At 37.0% G+C, this 20,992-nt stretch overlaps 2 protein-coding genes and 1 pseudogene across 7 annotated transcripts in view; 2 read left to right on the forward strand and 1 right to left on the reverse strand.

Annotated features, from left to right (window-relative positions):
- Positions 1-11,740, reverse strand: part of COPS2 (COP9 signalosome subunit 2) — a 31,379-nt gene extending 19,639 nt beyond the window's left edge. For all 4 annotated transcript variants that reach the window (XR_012414963.1, XR_012414962.1, XM_005559513.5 and 1 more), the window contains exon 1: positions 11,651-11,740. Coding sequence is in view for 2 of the 4 variants with exons in the window: in XM_005559513.5 (XP_005559570.1) it covers positions 11,651-11,704 (54 nt within the window). In the remaining 2 variants the exon portion in view is untranslated. The remainder of the gene's footprint in view (positions 1-11,650) is intronic.
- Positions 11,741-11,899: 159 nt separating this feature from the next.
- GALK2 (galactokinase 2) overlaps positions 11,900-20,992 on the forward strand; it is a 172,791-nt gene continuing 163,698 nt past the window's right edge. For all 3 annotated transcript variants that reach the window (XM_005559508.5, XM_073995771.1, XM_073995774.1), the window contains exon 1: positions 11,900-12,142. In XM_005559508.5, coding sequence (XP_005559565.1) covers positions 12,123-12,142 — 20 coding nt within the window. In that variant the 5' untranslated portion in view covers positions 11,900-12,122. The remainder of the gene's footprint in view (positions 12,143-20,992) is intronic.
- LOC141407196 (NADH dehydrogenase [ubiquinone] 1 alpha subcomplex assembly factor 4 pseudogene) lies at positions 12,318-13,066 on the forward strand (annotated as a pseudogene).

The raw sequence follows: 20,992 nt of genomic DNA on the forward strand, positions 1-20,992 counted from the left end.
TAATGTAGATGTGTTCTAATTATTAATCTTTGGTTCTATAATTTTTTTCTATTCCTCAAGTCTAAATTTCATTATTGTAACATGGTTTAAAACTAGCTAGGATGGTAATCTACACATGGCAAAGTCATCTAGCACTAAATATAATTATGTTAGTAAGAATATTTGCTTTATGTGCACTATACAACAGCTGTTTATACTAATGTTAATCAGCTTTATAACAAATCAAAATAAATAAAACAAAACGGATTTATATAATTTTATGAGACTTTCCATTACATGAGTTCAATTCTTAGTGGAAAAAAATGAGGCAGAAGGGAAAACTGGAATAAAACAACTATTTTGTAGCGTAAACAAGAGTTTTACACAGTTCCAGGACATTCAGTCTAATAACGAGGATTACAAAATACACATGGATTGGTGTAATGGAAATCATTATCTTATGAGTCATAAGATAAAGATTATTTCCTTCTCAGCTATAAGTCATTACAAAGGGCAAGTTTATATATCAAATTAAGAATAGTACCTGGAAACAAACACAAAAAGACAAGAATAGTTTTATAGTTATTTCTAAATCCAAATACAGGTAACAAATTTCTTTATGAGATATTTAGGAAAAATTATGTTACAGTCTCATAAAAGCATAGGAGAGAAGAAAGGTATGCTGTGTATAAGTTATTCGAAAGCTCAAAAATACATTAACACAAGATGAATTTTTCAGTAATCAAGAGTGGCTTTGTAATGTGCGCCCTCTGGAGGATAATTCCCTCCTCGTGTGAAGACATGAGTCTGTCAGTCTTACAGATTTAAGACCTGGAATTCCGTTGTGTTTAACATATGAAAATCACTTGATGAAACTAGGTGGTAAGTTTCATAATTACTCATTTACTTCTTAACCCTTGTAATCTAGGCTTGACAACAAAGAAACTGATCAAGCTAAAAAAAAGAGAAATTAGTAAAGAATGAACAAGTCAACCATACACAGAATGATGCTGTGACAGTGATGGCTTCAAAGCTGGGTTTTGAAAGATAAATGGAAGTTTGCCCACTAGACAAAACGAGAGAGGATAAAGAGAATAGTACATGTAGTAACAACACAAACAATGGAAGGTAACTATTTGTTAGAACATAAAAGTCCTTATTGACTCTACCTTCAAAATAAACCTCAAATCTATCCACTCCCAAACCCCCTGGTTGCTACCACCCTACCCTACCCAACTACTTTCATCTCTCCACAAACTTTAACAGCCTTCTCATTCTCCTTTTTAAGTTCTAACATCCTCATGGTTAAGCAGGTGAAATAATTCTCACAAAATATAAATTATCTTATTCCTCTCCTCAAAAATGGTTCCCATTCCTCTTAAAACCCAGAGCAAAATAATCAAAACTTGACTCCGGTGTCCAGCCTTATATCCTATCAAGTTCTCCCTCATTCACTTTGCTGCAGCCATCCTGGCCTTAACTCAATGGCCTTAACAAGTGCCAAATTCTCCCACTTTTATGTGTTATTCCTGTCTCTTTCCACCTCTACCTCTACCTCTCTTCATCTGGTTAACTACTGCATATCATTTCAGATCTCAGCCTAAGGGTATTCTTTAGGGAAGACTTGGAGTAAAGAATCACAGCTATAAAACCTACTCTATGCTTTTGGAAATCAGCTCTTTTCTAATTGTTTTATTAAGTTGGAACAAATACAAACGGATTTACCATATATGATTTATCATACAATAACTAAAATAAAAACTTCACTTAACATCGTTGAAAAAGATAGAGGAATAGCTCGCTGAACCAGAGAATTATTTTTTTTTTGCAACCTAAACCTTCAGAATGCAGCCTTGAACCTGGAAGTAAAATGAAAAGTATTTCTGATTTATGTTGATCACAAAGTAAAAATTCAGAGTCCATTTATTTTTGGTTTCTTGGCTCAAAACAAATTAGAAAAAACAATTAGGTCAGGTTTTGAGAAGAGGAAAGTAGAAGCTGAAAGGTATACGTGACAACAGTAGGACTAGTGTTTTGAAGCTTCCTAGCAAATGAGAAACAGTATTTTAGAAAGGGAAGAGATTAACTTCAATTTTCTAGAAATTACTGAACCAATTATAACACTGTTAAAAACAGGATCCTTGACATTTCCTGTCATTTTTCACACAGTGTCTTGTCATTCAGTCATGGAATACTTAAAATAAGACTAGTTACCTGTAACTTCTGGGACCTGATAGATTTCAGATAGAGATTTCTAAACTTTAGATGTTACAACTCCAAAAAAAAAACCAAAAACCAAAAACCAAAAACCAAAACAAAACAATGACTGAGACAAGATTTGATTCAGCCCTCTACATTTTGTGACTATATTCTTTTGGTTTTTCATATCATATGGATTAAGAAATGGCATGTATAATGTTTTTGCATAATTGCAATTCAACTCTTAAAACAAATGTTATTGCTACAATATAAATATACATGAGAATTGGCACAACTGATATTCTACCGATAGACTACAAATAGGCAGTCCCTTGTTATGATCTGCAATGCCATGTTCGTATGGCTTGAACCAGCCATCATGACATCACTAATCCATCATTTGCACCCCACTGCATCAATTATCACAAGCTGTGCACTACTGCAAATTATTCTTCAGTTATTACACAGGCATAATTTTTCAAACTAATGTTTTGAAGTCTTTGGAAGAAAAATTCTATTGTTTAGGTGCTTCTACTCTTTATACTCAACAATCATGATCTTTAATATATGCCAGCAATTAATTATTGCTCACACAAATTCAAATTAACAACTCTTCCCCTCAAGGTACTCATGGTCTATTAAGGAACAGATATGCAAACAAAACTGTAATATAATATAATAAATAATAGACACACATACTAAGTCCACTGGCATCTCAAAAAGGAGTAATCAACTACTTCTAAGTTAGAGGAAGGAAAAAGATACCCAAGTCAGGTATAAAAGTATGAATAGGAATCGCCAGCAATGGGGAAGGGCAGCTGAAATAAAGCAATTAATCTGTAAATGCAAGGAAGCTTGAAATAGTATGAACAGTTTGGGCTGAAGCACAGGATGTTATGTAAAGGGTTGATGAAAGATGAACTGGTACTGAACAGAGGAAGAGGACAACAGAAATCTTGCAAGGAGATTGGATTCAATAAAGAGCCTCTAAAAGATTTTACAAGGAAATAATCAGATTTGTGTTTCTGGAAGAGTACTCTGGTAGCAATGAGGTAGTCCATTGGATAATCTTAAGTCTGGCCAGGAGCTGTGAAGGCCTGATCCCAAGAAGTAGAATGAGGAGAAAAGGCAGGGGACACAATAAATGATGGAATAAACACAGAAGATGTTAAACAATGTTAGGGAGGTAAAATAAAAGTGCCCATATGGGCACAAGATAAAGGAAAATAAAGTGATCCATAATGACTATCAAAGTCAACTTCCGAGTTGACTAACACATGATGCCGTAAACTCAGAATAGGAAATCTAGAAGTACTAAGTAAGTATTGCTAAACTGAAATAGTTACGTCAAATGAAAAAGAGATAATAATTTGTAAAAGTTTAAATGTTTTTTTAACAGAAGAGAAAGTGAAATTTTAATTAGTATATAAAGAATGCTTTAAAAACAAATGAAGAGTTTAATATATGAAAAATAAACAAGCACTTGTTTTACAAGAACAGTTGGAAAAGGGATTAAAAATAAAAAAAAAACCCCTAAAGTTCAATAATAGTTTCAACCTATTCATGTCCTGATAATTCCCCCAAGAAATTTGTGATCCATCCACACAACCAAAATCTACTCTTTCTCAAACATGTCACATAATTTTAAATCTCTGCTTTGGCATAAACTGCTCTTTTTGCTAGAATTCTAAACCATTTTCCCTCCTAACAACCTTTCTGCTTTTCTCCTAAGATACTTCCCTGCCCTAATACTGCTGGGAAATGTGTTCATTAACTCATCTTAGCGTCACTCTTCTTAGCAAACTAAATTTTTTTTCTTCGTCATGCTTCCATATGACATGCATCTCTCTACCATAGAGTTCTGTATGTTAAAACAGGCCAAATTGTCAACTTCTCAGAAGCAGGAACTTTCTTATTCATCTGTGTATTCCGACAGCCTGGGATATTACAAAAGGCTTAGTGTTTGGTTAATTAAAATAAAAGGTGGGTAAACATTCTAAAATAACACAACACACAGCAGCCAGGGTCAATTTTGACTATATCAGGTATGTAGCTACTGCTGAACAGGATCAGTTCCATAGTTCGTTTACTTACTCTTGTATCTATTGCCAATAGAAGTCCTAAGAAATGTACTTTAGGAAAACAACACTTACCATTAACAATGCTTTCTGAGCCTTGTCTAACAGCTGACCAGATGCTGGGCACACTAAAAGGTGTGGGCAGTGTTTCATTATCCTTAAAAACCAGACATGATTTGAATCCTAGGTAGCCATTTATGGTTTAGCTACTGATAAAGTTATGCATTTAAAAAAATTCACACAAGTTAATGGGTGCTGATTTGTTAACTATGAAGTTAGAATTAAAAAAACAAAACAAAACAAAACAACTGTCTGCTGGGCACGATAGCTAACGCCTGTAATACCAGCACTTTGGGAGGCTAAGCGGGGGTGGATCACCTGAGGTCCAGAGTTCAAGACAAGCCTCACCAACATGGAGAAACCCTGTCTCTACTAAAAATACAAAAAAAATTAGCCGGGCATGGGGGCGCGTGCCCGTAATCTCAGCTACTCAGGAGGCTGAGGTAGGAGAATCGCTTGAACCCGGGAGGCAGAGGTTGCAGTGAGCCAAGATAGTGACACTGCGCTCCAGCGTGGGCAACAAGAACGAAACTGTTTCAAAAAAAAAAAAAAAAAAAAAAAGTTGTCCTAAATTTTCAGTGTTCAAATTATATTTCCCAAGTAGAGCTATCATAAAATCACATTTGTGTTTTAGCATCCTAAAAGAGCTACTATAAAACCTGGGCTCTAGTTCTGACTCTCCCACAAATTTGTCCTGTAAATTTAGGTAATCACTCATTCTCTATGCTTTAGTTCCTCTTGTGTCAAATTTGGGGGTTGAACCCTGTAGGAAGTTTCTAATTCCCACTAAGGTCCATATGTTCATTTCGGGATATAATGTACAAGTACAAATTCACTTTGTTGGATAGTTGTAGTTTACAGATTTAAGTTGCCAGTGAAGTCTTAAGTTTATTTTTTATTAAATTTATTTATGCTTATTAAATAATCATTAAGTTTATTATTACTTAAATGTATATAACTTTATTTTATTCTTAGCATGTAAAAGTTGTCTCCCATTGTTTTAGCTATCCTTGTTTGAACCTCTCCAATTTCATTATACAAGGTACACTAATGAGGTAATACAACAGGCCTTTTTGAAAAGTTGCCAATTTAAGTTCCAAATCAATATTTTTCTTTGAAGTAGTAGCTTTAAGGTGAAGTAAAATTATTCCAATGATACTGATATGGATTACAACAAGTAATGCTTCTGAAATCCTCAAGAAAACCAACTTCACCAGAGTCGTGTGTTTGTATCCTGAAACAGCAGCATAAAATTTAATGGCTCAACTTATTTATCAAACCTGATTCTTAATTTTCAACTACATCTACAAAAAGGAAAAAATCTGGCTAGCTTATTTTTTAAAAATAAGCTGCACATTGTTTTTTCAAAATATTGAAAACAGGCCAAATTCTTATCAATACAGAACTGTTTAAATAAAGGATGGTACATACATACAATCAATGCAGCCATAAAAAAAGTAAGCTCCTTGCATACTTAATACAGAATAATCTCTCAGATAAATTAAAAAGCACAGAGCAAGATTTATAATATGCTATATCAATGTTAAAAAAATAAAAAAAGAGAGGATGAATAAGAATCTATATTTGGTTATCTACCGAGAATGGGAACCAGACAGATGAAGAAGAGAATGGAGGAAAAAACTTTGATGCACATATTTTTATATTTTCTGGTTTTGAACCATGTGCGTGTATTATCTATTTTAAAAAGAGTGACAGAGTCACTCTCTGGCCTCTAAAGTAACATTTTTGCTCATCATTTACACCCTGCAACCTGCCCACCCCCAGTAATAAAAGCAATATAGGTTCCCTGTGAAAAGTCTGCCAGACAAAAACAAATTAAAAAAAATTAAAACCGGACGGGCGCGATGGCTCACACCTGTAATCCCAACACTTTGGGAGGCTGAGGTGGGTGGATCATCTGAGGTCGGGAGTTCGAGACCAACCTAGCCAACAAGGTGAAACCCGTCTCTACTAAAAATACAAAAATCAGCCAGGCGTAGTGGCTTGCGCCTGTAATCCCAGTCATTTGGAAGGCTGAGGCAGAGAACTGCACCACTGCACTCCAGCCTGGGCAACAGAGTAAGACTCTGTCTCAAAAAACAAAAAACAAAAAAAACCATTAAAACCATTGATAATTTATTTCCAGATATTTTTCTATATTTTTCCCACCTAACAAAATTGGGATAATATGGATCATACTGTCTTTGACATTTCTGGAACTTAACATTTATACTGGATACATGTTCACTATGTACATAGCACTGGCAATTGACCATCATCTTTCTACTGATCTTATTAAAAGGGTGACAAATACGAGAGTCTGTAAGAGATCCTGTAGCTAAGATTCATTTTCCTCCCCACTACACACACACAAAAAAGAAAAAGTAGTAAAAATGCAGAGCATTAAAACTGCTATACCATAAAAAATAATGGGAACATGGGTAGAGCTGGAGGCCATTACTCCTAGCAAACTAATGCAGGAACAGAAAACCAAACACTGCATGTTCTCTGTTACAAGTGGGAACTAAATGATGAGAATTCATTAACACAAAGAAGGGAACAGACACAAGGGCCTACTTGAGGGTGAAGGGTGGGAGGAGGAAGAGGAGCAGAAAAAATAACTATTGGGTACTTGGCTTAGTACCTGGGTGATGAAATAATCTGTATAATAAACTCTTGTAATAAGAGCTTATCTATATAACTAACCTGCACACGTACCCTTGAACCTAAAAGTTAAAAAAAAAATAAATAAAACTGCTATATATTAAGACAAGAAAAACAATACTAGGAAACATTTATTCCCTAATCCCAACGATGAGCTTGACTAGGGGAATATAATGAGGCTCACAGCTGGTCATATATTTAACCAAGTGGAATTATTCTAACTTTTAGACAATGTTTTCCTTGTAATACATTTAAATAATTATATCCAAATACAGGCTGGGCATGGTGGCTCACGCCTGTAATCTCAGCACTTCGGGAGGGCGAGGAATGTCGATCACCTGAGGTCAGGAGTTCGAGACCAGCCTGGCCAACATAGTGAAACCCTGTTTCTACTAAAATATAAAAATTAGCTGGGCATGGTGGCGGGCACCTGTGGTCTCAGCTATTCAGGAGGCTGAGGCAAGAGAATCACTTGAACCCGGGAGGCAGAGGTCGCAGTGAGTCGAGATCACGCCACTGCACTCCAGCCTGGGCGACAGAGCACAACTTCACCTCAAAAAAACATATATATATATTCAAATATATAATACCCTACATATAACAGGACTTACTGAAGAATAATTTTTGGTATAAAGTCAATTTGTCTTAAATCCTTTCTAAAAAGATTATTAGAAGTTTCATGGTAGAACGATTGGACTGTGGAATTAAAACAGTTTATCAATGGCCTTACCTACTTAATGAATGGCACTATGGTTACTATTTAGTATCATGGATCAGCAAATAATCTATAAACCTGTAAAATTAGCATTGCATTAAATGTCATTTATTAGCACCATCGCCTACCACAGATTACTATGTTTAGAAATGCCTGCTTCTGCCTCTAAAAATCAAACAGATCTTAGAACACACATGACCATACATGTATGTTGTATTTCTTTTACATTCATTTCTCTCTTTAAAAAAAAAAAATGTTTGTTTTATTTTAGATCCTTCTTGGGCAGAAATCATTATTTACTCTATTGGGTAAAAACAGTACAGTTTTAGAAACAGAGTTAATTTTTCAGTTGGTATCCTAACTACCTATTTCTACCAGATTGGGGAAGAACAAAGTGATTTAGGGTGTTAAAATATATCAATGGACGACTAATAAAGATATGCTGAGTATCACTGTGGTCAGCAATACTCATGGCTCTCAGTTAACACTTTAACTAAAACGAGGTGATAATCAATTTTCAAAAAAAAATACGTTTTTTATAAAAATAAATCTTGAGAAAGCAAGTCAATTCTGCAGATTTTTTAAAATACTAATAAACAGAAAAAAAAAATCCCAGACAAAATAAGTATTTTAAAAAAAGAAAAACTCTTTTGGCAAAAGGTAAGCATGAAATGGTAACCTCCTTCATTAATCTTTTTTTTTTTTAAATATATGATTTAAGGAAATGAAAAACAAATTACTAAACAAATTTTATGCCACCAAAAGTTTTAACTGTTAGTAAATTAATCATAAATAATTTTACAATTAGACACCTGATGAGAGACAGATGGGGGAGGAAGAGTTATTTAATAGAATGCTAGGGGAAGAAAAACAAAAAACCCAACAGAAAACTCCAACATTTCATTTTATTATGTAGTAGTGCAAAATCTTACTTTAAGACATAAAAAAGTTAAGACACAGCTGGTTGTGGTGACTAACACCTGTAATCCCAGCACTTTGGAAGGCCGGGCGGGGGGCGGGGGGGGGGGGGGGGGGCAGATCACTTGAGGTCAGGAGTTCGAGACCAGCCTGACCAACATGGTAAAACCCCGCCTCTAATAAAAACACAAAAAATTAGCCGGGTATAGTGGCAGGCGCCTGTAATCTCAGCTACTAAGGAGGCTGAGGCAGGAGAATTGCTCGAACCTGGGAGGCAGAGGTTGCAGTGAGCTGAGATTGTGCCACTGTTCTCTAGCCTGGGCAGCAGAGTGAGACTCCGTTTCAAAAAAAAAAGTTAAAGCAATTATATATTCAACTTCGTTATACTGCTCATGTAGTGTAGGCCCTAAAAGGCTGGGAAAACATGGCCAAGTTAAAACATTGTATGTTTAATAAAAAATCTTGCAAAAGTTAATCAAGTACTTCACGAGACAAAAAGATTCTCACTGCTATTACTATATTACATTCTCAAAGATGATCAACTTAATCACAGCGCTAATAAGTTATGTATCCAACAGACTATTGTTTAGGAAGGAGATAAGCAGAAACATCTACAAACACAAACTAATAATACAAATGCAATTTCTCAAGAGATGACATACAGCTGGGCACGGTGGCAAGTGCCAGTAGTCTCAGCTAGTTAAGAGGCTGAGGCGGGATGATTGGTTGGGCCCAGGAGTTTGGGCCCAGCCTGGGTAACACAGCAAAATCCCATCTCTAAAAATATACACATGCGTAAATAAATAAAGAAGACATACAAGTGGCCGACATATACATGAAAAAAAAAAGCTCAATATCACTACCATCAAAGAAATGCAAATCAAAACCACAATTAGAATGGTTATTCATCAAAAAGACCAAAAATAATAGAATGCTGGCAAGAAAGTGGAGAAAACAGAACTCTTCTACACCTTTGATGGAGATGTAAATTAGTATAGCCATTATGGAGATTTCTCAAAAACTAGAAGTAGAACTACCATAAGATCCTGCAATCCACTCCTGGGTTTATCCAAAGGAAAGAAAATAGGTCTATTAAAGGGATACCTGCACTCCATGTTCACTGCAGCATTACTCATAACAGCAAAGACAGGGAATCAATCTAAGTGTCCAGCAATGGATAAATGGATGAAGAAAATGTGGTATATATACATAATAGAATATTATTTGGCTATAAAAAGAATGAAATCTGTCAATTTGCAGCAACGTAGATCTGGAGATTTAGGTTAAGTGAAATAAGCCAGGCGCAGAAAGACAATTATCACATGTTCTCACTTAGATGTGGGAGCAAAAGAAGTTGATTTCATGGTGGTAGAAAGTAGAATGATAGGAAGGGTGTCGGGGGAAAGAGGAGTGGGGAAGTAAGAGAAGTTGGTTAAGGTGTACAAACCAACAGTTAGATAGAAGGAATAAGTTCTAATGTTTAATAGCGGGGGAGGGTGACTATGGTTAAAACGTATTTTATATTTCAAAATATCTAGAAGAGATGACTTTAAATATTCCCAAGACACAGAAATGATAAAAACACAAGGTGATGGATATACTAAATACCGACTTGATCATTACATATCCTGTGCATGTAACAAAACCCCCCATAAATATGTACAAAATACTATGAATCAATTAAAAAAATACAAGCACATTTAAAAGAAACATTTAAAAGAAAACACCTGTAATATGAATAAACAGGTAATAAGTAAAAATGGATAGATACATATTAATGAACTGAAGTCACTGCCTACAACTGGCTTGCACAAACTAAAATGTAAGGTAGAAACCATAACTATTAGCGAAACCACATTTAACTTTAAAAATTATAAAAATCTCTACTATGGCTTTCAGATAATAGCGAGAATTTCCGTTCTCCCTTTTGCAAAGTGTGCCTTATTTTAAAACGCAAAAAACTGAAAATACACACGAAGTTATAGACTAATTCAAAACAATGTATTAATATTTTGACAATCTCTGGCACTTAAAATGAGTCAGACGTCCCAAAACATATATTTTGTAACTTTATGATAATGCAGCATCACCATAAAAGAACCATATGAAATACCCCCAAAATAAAGAAACAAAGCAAAGTTGACGTTAATTCTGGGTCAAGATAATTTTCAGAGTTTCCACACGATGTTTTTGAACAGCAAACGTTATTCAAACTTGTAAATCCATTAATAAATGAAGCTCTGAATCTTTAAAAATCTCCATTCAGTCAGATAAATTCGTTTATTTCTATGCTGTTGCTGTTTTAAACTTTGTATACTGGAAAATTTCTAAGGGAAAAGCTATGGGTTCAATTACCTTACACCCGTCCCCCAAAAACACCACATGCAAAACCTCCTCCTCAGCTTTTCTTTATAAAGAACTAAAAAAGTAGTTCAACTACCTTTTTTTCAGTTATCCTTGCTCTGAACTCTCCACTACACACTTACCTCGGACCAAAACCGGCCCTGGACAAGACTATTTAAGCTACGTCTCTAGGAGACTCACAAGTTGCGTTTCGCGGTCAGGCCTGGGAGCAGTAAGGACCCCCCAGTTTTCAGACTTCTCCTAGCATTTCGCACATTTGAACACTCAGTTCAAGTGTGAAGAAGTGGGGGCCCGAACGCTGGGCCCGAAAGGGCAAAGCCAGGGCCTACACCGCAGCATGGTCACCGAGGCGGCTCGCGCCGTGGGGAGGCATGAGGCACAGAGACCGAACGCCTGGGGCCGGGGCATCCGTGTAAACCGAAGAGGCGCTCAGACTCGGAGCGCAAGGCCCGGGACCCCCTTCGCTGCCTGCTTTGACCTCCCTTCCCCCATGCTGGAGAAGCAGGGCCCGGGCCCGGTGCGGGAACGGGGAGGAGGTAAACCAGTCCTGTCACTGCACTGAGAGAGGCTGGAAACGGCACATGCTCTATGGGGAGAGGCCGCGGCCGGTCCAGACCGGACCCTGAAAACTAGACACATCTCCACCCCCAGAGTTCCATTCCCTGCGCCTCACCAGGTCGTAGTCCTCCTCATCATCGCACATGAAATCATCCTCCATGTCAGACATCTTGGCCGGGAGGGGGAGGAGAAATTGGAGACAACCTCCTCCCACAATCCTCCGCGGCTCAGAGGCGTCAGTCTCAGCTTCTTTCCGCCTTCCCGTCCCTCTTAGAGGAGCTGTTTCCTGCCGGAACCAATTATCTCGACCTCTAGATGATTCGCTACGACTCCAAAAGAGACTGCACCGCCCCCCTTTTCCTCCGAAGCGGTTGGTGCCTTAGCAACTAAACGTAGCAACTGGGACATCGTCAGGTGCTGCGGGTCTCAGCCAAAGGGCGTCAGAAACTGCGCTCGTAGCGAGCAGTTTCCAGCCTCCTGGGTAAGGGAGCAGTCTCCTCCCTTGCTTCGGACTCCGGAAGCGTCTCATTCCGGTGAAAGTAAGAGACAGCTTAGGATCAGAAGCCTTTCGCGGAGAAAAGGCTGACATGCCCGTCCTATATGACAGGTATTATTTCTGCTATCATTGTACGTGTGCATTTAGCCCACACATTGCGGTGGGTGTTCCTAAGATACTTGGAGTACTTTTCAGCAACACAGTTTACACTTAATGCTTGTTATATTTGTAGCTGACAAAACAATTCTATGGATATCCCAAATTAGGTATGCAGCTATCAGTTGAGTTGCCTTAAATCTTACTTAGTTGTTCAACGAATTATAAACTTACCTTTACAACCCTTGGGACCAAATTAAGGTAACAACGACTGGTTTTTTAAAAAAATACGTTACTGTGAAACCGAGGGCACCATGTTATGAGGAGATGGGGGCTGCGGTGACTCGCGGGATAGGAATTTCAAGAGAACCGAGCGAACGGGAAGTCGGCAACAAGAATCTCTCTCCCGCTCCCAGGCACCCCTCTACCTACAGCCTCCTGTCAGAGCGGATTAGAGTCTATCAAGAAATGAAGGGAGAGATTGCTCGTAAACATGACAAGCTGCTGTCATTTCTAAAATATGTGTATGTTGATTCCAAAGATCCTCTGTCTTCCGTGCAGGTGGAAACTACTGAAACACGTCAGGAGCCAAAGGAATTCAGATTGCCGAAAGGCCATCACTTTGATATGATAAATATTAAGAGCATTCCCAAAGGCAAAATTTCCATTGTAGAAACATTGACACTTTTCAGTAATCATAAACTTTATCCAGAAACATGAACTGCTGAGAAAAGAGTGCAAGAATATAATTTAGAACAGAAAGATGTGAATTCCCTTCTTAAATATTTTGTTACTTTTGAAGTCAAAATCTTCCCTCCTGAAGACAAGAAAGCAATAAAATCAAAATGAAGAAAATCACAAAAATTTCCTATGTGTACTCCTCATCCCTCATCCTGTATATTTTCTCATTTTTGCATATTAAATTATGTTAATTACCAAGTGTTTCATGCTCTCATTGTGAGAGCATACTCTTAATATTTATTGAGCTCCCTGAATTTTCAAGATTGCCATGGACCGTATTTTGTTTTCTTTTAATTTAGTTTAGGCATATTTCATATGTACATGTTACCATGACTATCAACACATCTGTACCTTTATTTTAAGTAAAAGTTAATTTGTTATTTTAGACACATCACACCAACTTTTAAATTGGTCATAAGACCCCTTGGGAAGTGTCCTGAATCCCTCATTTAAGTTTTCCTTTCCAAGTTAGGTGTTTAGTTCATTCTTCATATGTGATAGTGAAAGTAAAAGCTTTCCTGACTCTTAAGACTGACATTTTCTTGTTAGGGAAAGAGACTCAATCGTAAGGTAGACTAACAATATTTCCCAAATAAAGGCACATAGGAGAAAATAACGAATCAATAGAATCTAATTAAAATTACTACCCCAGGGAATAAGAAGTATTGAGGATTTATTTTATTTTGAATTGGTTTTAAGTATGGAATAATTGCCTTTACAGTTATAAAAAGTAATTAGTGGTGTTTACAAAATGTTGGGAATTTCTGCTTTGATAAATAGGTAAGTCCCATGGCCTTCAGAGAGGGAGGCAATAGTGGAAACTTTCGAAAAAGTAATTTCTCTGGATTTAACATGGAACTAGAAAAATTTAAAGAATAATTAAATAAAAAAAACCATGGTAAATGAAATTTGGGGATTTTATACATAGTTTCAGATGTTAATACTAGTTGAGAGAAGAGAGAAAAAATAGCAAGTAGAAGCAGAGAACAGGATCATTGGAAGGGACCTGAGAAATTGCTGCTTCATCCATTTTAGCAAACTTATTAGTACAGCATGTACCAGTACTAGGATCTTGAGTAAGAGTGTGTGAGTTTAGCTCTGCCTGATATATTACTACTTGTGGGATCTTTGGGAGACTATATCCTTTTTGAGATTGAATTTCTTCTATAAAATGAGCATAATGCTGCCTTGCTTAAATTTAAGGGTTATCATGAAGATAAATGAAATAGTAAAGGAATACAAAAGACCAAGGAAATATGATTTTTTTTTTTTTTGTAGTGGAGAAACAAACTTCCCCAAACTGGGGAAGGATATATGACCTAAGGTTTCTGTAGTTTATGACCTAACCAGGCCCAGAACTTAGTTTTTCAAATCCTAGTAGTGTGTTTTTTCTGATGTGCCAAAAAGCAGCACACCTCAGAGAAGGGAATAAGTGTGAATTGTGGGTACATTGGGGTTATCAGTTTGCTTCTGAGGGAAGATAGGCATCACTACTTCCCAGAGATGCCCCTGGAAATGATATAGAAGATGCTAAAGAATTCAACGTGATGACAGAATGAGGCATTTGTAGTAATGCTGAGAACAGAAAAATGGACTAAGTGGAAAATTTGTAAGCATGTCTTTGAATATAGATTTATTATGTGAACAAACTACCTAGTTTATTTTTAGTTCAATACAATAATTGTTTTAAGAAAACAAATAACTACTCAATATAAAATGCATTTTAAAACTCCTGTAAATCAGTCAAAACTTTATTCCATTTGTCATAATGGTCACTAGTTGAGTCACTAATACTAGTACACTCTATTTCTGAGCCATCTTTATTCATTTCTACATTGTGTGGTTAGGCAGCTGTTATATGGTGTCACATGATAAAGGATTTCTTCCCATACCATTAAAAAAAAACATTACTATTACGCAAAATCATTGGCAGAATTCAAAATAAAGAAAAAATGAAATAAAGGGGAAAAACCGCTTTTCAAATAGGTAGCATTTCCATGTAAACTTCCAGTTCTATCCACATGAATCCACAAATGTTATGTAGTTAAGCATAGATATAGATTTGGATTCTTTTTGCATCTATATAGCAGCATAGGTCAATGTTTGGTTGGTTGTTTATATTTAGAGACAAGATCTTGCTCTGTCACCCAGACTGGAGTGCAGTGGCACCATTATAGCTTATTGCAGCCTTGAACTCCTTGGTTTAAGTGATCTTCCCATCTTAGCCTCCTCAGTGGCTGGGACTTCAGGTACTTGCCACTGTTCCTGACAAATTTAAAATATTTTTTTTTGTAGAGACAGGGGTCTCACTATGTTGTCCAGGCTGGTCTTGCAATCTTCCCACCTCAACCTTCCAAAGTATTGGTATTACAGGTGTGAATCACATTGCCCAGTCTTAAAATATATGCCTAATACTAATTATTTTAGTGGCTGTGTAATAATTCCTCATTGAATGTACCAGTGCACCATAATTCATGCCATTATTGTTATACATTCAGAGTATTGCAGAAATAACACTATTTTAAGCAATTCTGCAATGAATATCTTTGAAATTTTATTCTTTAAAAAATAATTCCGGCTGGCGCAGTGGCTCACGCCTGTAATCCCGGCACTTTGGGAGGCCAAGGTGGATGGACCACCTGAGGTCAGGAGTTCGAGACCAGCCTGGTCAACGTGGTAAAACTCTGTCTCTACGAAAAATACAAAAAAAAAAATTAGCCAGGCATGGTAGTGGGCACCTGTAATCCCAGCTACTCAGGAGGCTGAGGCAGGAGAATCTCTTGAACCAGGGAGGTGGAGGTTGCAGTGAACCGAGATCGCACCATTGCACTCCAGCCTGGGCAACAGAGCAAGACTCTGTCTCAAAAAAAAATAAAATAAAATAAATAAAATAAAAATAAACAAAAAAACCGAAAGAAAGAATTCCAAGTTCCAAGAAGAGAAATTACAAGCTTGATTCTTTTTTAGTAATTACTTAAATTGAGATCTTTTTGGTCATAGCTCTTTTAAGTTGTATTTGTGACAATAATGTGTTCTCACCCATAAATACAAATATTTTTCCCTAACAGTCTTTTCTTCTCAATGTTTTATTATGATAAATTTCAAGCATACATAAAATTGAAATAATAGTACAGTGGACATGTATATACCCACTATCAGGTTTGATTGTATGTATGTGTGTGTTCCCTGTATCAGTTGAAAGGAGGATTCAGATACCATGACACATCACCCCTAAATGCAGCTATGTGTATTTCCTAAAAATAAGAACATTCTCCTATATAATTACATCATTGTTACATATAAGATTAATAATATTTGCCAGGCATGGTGGCTTGTGCCTATAATCCCAGCACTTTGGGAGGCTGAGGCAGGTGGATCACCTGAGGTTAGGAGTTTGAGACCAGCCTGGCCAACATGGAGAAATCCCGTCTCTACTAAAAATGCAAAAATTATCCAGGCATGGTGGCGCATGCCTGTAATCCCAGATACTCAGGAGCCTTAGGCAGGAGAATCGCTTGCACCTGGGAGGAGGAAGTTGCAGTGAGCCAAGATTGTGCCACTACACTCCAGCCTGGGCGACAGAGTGAGTTTGTCTCAAAAAAGAAAAAAAAAAAGATTAATAATAATTCCCTATCATTCAATATCCAGTTTATATTCAAAATTACCATATTAAGTGTAGAACTTAGAATTGGAAGAGCCTTTAATGATATCACTTTACAGTCTAAGGCTTCCCAAATCCCACAGTAGAGATTCTGATTCAGTAGTTCTGAGTGGAGCTCAGAAACCTATACTTGTAACTTTACAACAAAACAAAACTCCCCAAACTTGGGGTGACTGTACATCCCTGTTTTCCTGGGACAGATCTGGTTTAGTACTGTTGACCCATCATAATAGTAATAACACCCAGGCCGGGTGTGGTGGCTCACACCTGGAATCCTAGCACTTTGGGAGGCCGAGGTGCGTGGATCACGAGGTCAAGAGATTGAGACCATCCTGGCCAACATGGTGAAACATCTCTACTAAAAATACAAAAATTAGCTGGGCGTGGTGGCGCGCGCCTGTAGTCCCAGCTACCTGAGGCTGAGGCAGGAGAATCGCTTGAACCAGGGAGGCGGAGGTTGCAGTGAGCTGAGATTGTGACACTGCACTCCAGCCTGGTGACAGAGCAAGACTCCATCTCAGAAAAAAAATAGTTAAGAGCATCCATCACTTTCAGAAGCTGGACAATAAATCACATGGTTATTCTACTTGTAATTGTTCAAAAGAGAAAATAGGATCCCGAGGTAGTTAAGAGGTTTATTTGCTCAGAGTAATCAAAGTTTCATAGTTTTACTTTGTACTCAAGATAGCAGTTGCAAAATGGATAATATGCTTAACAAATGAATACTGATCACATACATGTAACTGCATATTGATTTACATGTAAATATATTACATAATTTGCTGCTTTTAAATGTAGTGCCTTATTCCTACAATGGGAAAATAAGTATGCAAATAGGCTGGTAAGTAGGAAGACTGGGTGAATGGCAGCCAAATTTTGAATAGAATTTCCTTGGCCATGACCAAATTTATTAAGTCCAGTCTGGAAATTTAGTAACAGCAGTTGAAAAGGTCTTCATTGTGCTGAACATGCTGCTTGAGTACACAGGTGCTAATAAGTGCTTGTTGGATAAATAAACATGTTAATAGATTGATCTTTCTGTATCACACATCAAAATCTTTTTCTGTCCTTAAAAAATCCATGTAAATGTGACCTCATTCACATAGCCTATCCTGAATACTTTATATGGTTAAGATATTCTATTTTTTTCTTGACATTAATTTTATTCAATGGTGAATAATAGAAAATTGTAATTTCAACAGAGTGCATTTGTGTGACATGGTGCCCTTGCTGAAAGTGGATCCTATGTTTTTAAAGCATATTTTCATAAACTGGAATTATTGAGGTATTATTCAGTAGCTTCATTTACCTCAATAAGGTAAATTAAGCTACACATACTTAAAGTACACAACTTATTTATTTATTTTATTTTATTTTTTGAGATGGAGTCTTGCTCTGTTGCCCAGGCTAGAGTGCAGTGGCACGATCTCGGCTCACTACAACCTCCGCCTCCTGGGTTCAAGCGATTCTTCTGCCTCAGCCTCCCTGGCGGCTGGGATTACAGGTGCCCACCACCATGCCCAGCTAATTTTTGTGTTTTTAGTAGTGACAAGGTTTTGCCACGTTGGCCAGGCTGGTCTTGAATTCCTGACCTCAGGTGATCCACCCACCTTGGCCTCCCAAAGTGCTGGGACTACAGGCATGAGCCACCACTCCCAGCCTTACAGTATAGAATTTAATGAACTTTGACATACATATACACCTGTGAAACTATCATGACACAAGATAATGAACATATTATCACTGCAAAAGTTTCCTCACAGATTCCTTGCAGAAATTTCTCTCCTCCCCCTTAACTTTTCCTAGGTAACTGCTGATCTACTTTTTGTCACTATAGATTAGTTTACATTTTCATGAATTTTGTATAAATGGAATCATGCAATATGTACTCTCATTTTCCTGATTTCTTTCACTTAGTATAATTATGTTGAGATTTGAGATTTGTCCAGGTTGTTGCATGTATCAGTTGGTTGTTTCTTTTTATTGCTGAATATTCATTACATGGATATATTACACAATTCATCTTACCCATTTATCTGTTGATAGATATTTTAAGTTTTTTTCAGTTTGTGGCTAGTATAAATGAAGGTGCTAAGAATATTTGTGTACAAGTTTTTGTGTGGACATATGTTTTGTTTCTCTTGGGTAATTTATGGTAGACAGACTCTATGGTGGCTAACCCATTCTATTTCCTTGAATAATTCTTTGCCTTTTGGGTGTGAGTGGGATCTGTGACTTGCTTCTAAACAAGATACAGCAAAGGTGATAAACATGATTATACGTACATGATTACATTATACAAGATTGTTAAGTCAATCATGATAGGAAAGATGATCTCCTTTGCTGGCTTTAGGGAAGGCAAGTGCCCATGTTGGGAAGGACGACACAACAGGGAACTGATGGTGGCATCTGGCTAGTAGCCAGCCAGAAAAAAAAAAAAAAAAAGAAAGTGGTTTTAGTTTGACAACCCACAAGCAACTGAATGCTGCTAACAGCCATGTGCTCTTGAAAGTGAATCCTTCCCCAGTTGAGCCTCAGATAAGCCTTTGTGAGACTCTAAAACAGAGGACAGAAAATTGTGAGACAATAAATGTGTATTTATTTATACTACTACATTTGTAGTAATATTGTTATGCAGAAATAGATGTGAATACAGGTAAATATCTTGTAGTGAAATGGTTGGGTCATATGGTAGGTATATATTTAACTTTTTAAGAAACGCTCAAACTGTTTTCCTAAGTGGTTTTACCATTTTGCATATCCAACAGCAGTACATAAGAGTTCTGGTTGCTCCATCACGTCCTTGCCAACATTTAGTGTGGTCAATCTTTTTAACTTTAGCTACTCTAGCAGGAATGTAGCAGTATACTATTGTAGTTTTAATTTGCATTTACTTAATGACTAATGTTGAACATTTTTTGTGTGCTTATTTGTCATCCACGTATCTTCTTTGGTGAAATCTTTTTTAAATATATTTTGCCTATTTTTAAAATTGGGTTGTTTATCTTATTACTGTTGAGTTGTAAGAGTTCTTTATGCTTTTTGTGTTGTATTTATCTTTGTCATACTCAAGGGCACTGAGATTTTCACTTATGTTTTTTTCTGGAAGTTTTATATAGTTTTACCTCTTATATTTAGGTCTATGATCCATTTCAAATTTAATTTTCGTATATAGTGTGAATGAATGTGGAGGTTCATTATTTTGCATATGGATATCAAATTGTTCCAGCATCATTTGTTGAAAAGATATGCTTTTTCTATTGAGTTGTCTTGACATCTCTGTCAAAAATCCAATGACAGTTTAATTGCCAGCATAATTTGATCCTTTAAAAATATATTTTTCATAATTGTATGCTATCTTGTATTACAATTATTTCCATTCATTCATTATTAAACAGAAAACTCCTTGAGGACACAACTATCTTTCTTACTTCTGAATCCTCTGAAACGCAGCATATGCCTTGCTTATAGAAGATTCTCAGTGAAAATGTGATGTGTTTAAGTACACTTTAGCATTCATGACTCTTCACTGGCTTTGGCTGAGTCATACCAAACAGGTTTATGATTTGGCATCCTTTCAGACCAATCAACTTTTCAATTTTTTTTGCTATATTAATTTGGGGAAACTGAACACTGTGTTAGAAGAGCAGAACAAGAGGACTCCTTTTGTATTAATATAGGTCTGGAAAGAAAACTCAGAGCATACTCAGGGGAGTTAACAGAAAAGTGTTTAATGAAGGGACGATTTATAGAGATGGAGGCAGGATTAAGGGAACCAACAACTACTTACACTAAGCCTTCAGAATGCTCCAGACTGCAATTATATCTTTCATCTCTATAGTTAACATAGGAAGGATATGCTGATAGAGTATGATTAAGCATTGAAGGGGTTCAGAATATGCCACCCCAAAGTATGCTACTTTGGCCTAAGTATTATTTTGAGCTGAAGCCAATTGACAACCAGTAGATGCAGTTATGTCAGTCACTGGAGAGCCTTAGCAAATGTATTCCAAAAAAAAAAAAAAAAAAAGAAAAAATTGCTTAAGATAATAACCATAATCAGCTCCGCATTGAGGTGGGCAATATTGGATGGTTATGACAAGGTGAGGAAAGAATTGTCTAGTTTGAAGATTCTTGGTACTATATTTAGTTTCTGGGTTAAGAAATAAAAAGGAAGGCTGGGCATGGTGGCTCACGCCTGTAATCCCAGCACTTTGGGAGGCCGAGGCAGGTGGATCACCTGAGATCAGGAGTTCGAGATCAGCCTGGCCAATGTGTTATAACCCCATCTCTACTAATCATACAAAAATTAGCTGGGCGTGGTGGTGCATGCCTGTAATCCCAGATGCTCCAGAGGCTGAGGCAGGAGAATCGCTTGAACCCGGCAGGCAGAGGTTGCAGTGAGCCGAGATTGTGCCATTGCACTAAGCCTGGGTGACAAGAGCAAAACTCCGTCTCAAAAA

Source organism: Macaca fascicularis, chromosome 7 (assembly GCF_037993035.2).
Source record: "Macaca fascicularis isolate 582-1 chromosome 7, T2T-MFA8v1.1".
In the NCBI taxonomy this organism is placed as follows: Eukaryota; Metazoa; Chordata; class Mammalia; order Primates; family Cercopithecidae; genus Macaca; species Macaca fascicularis.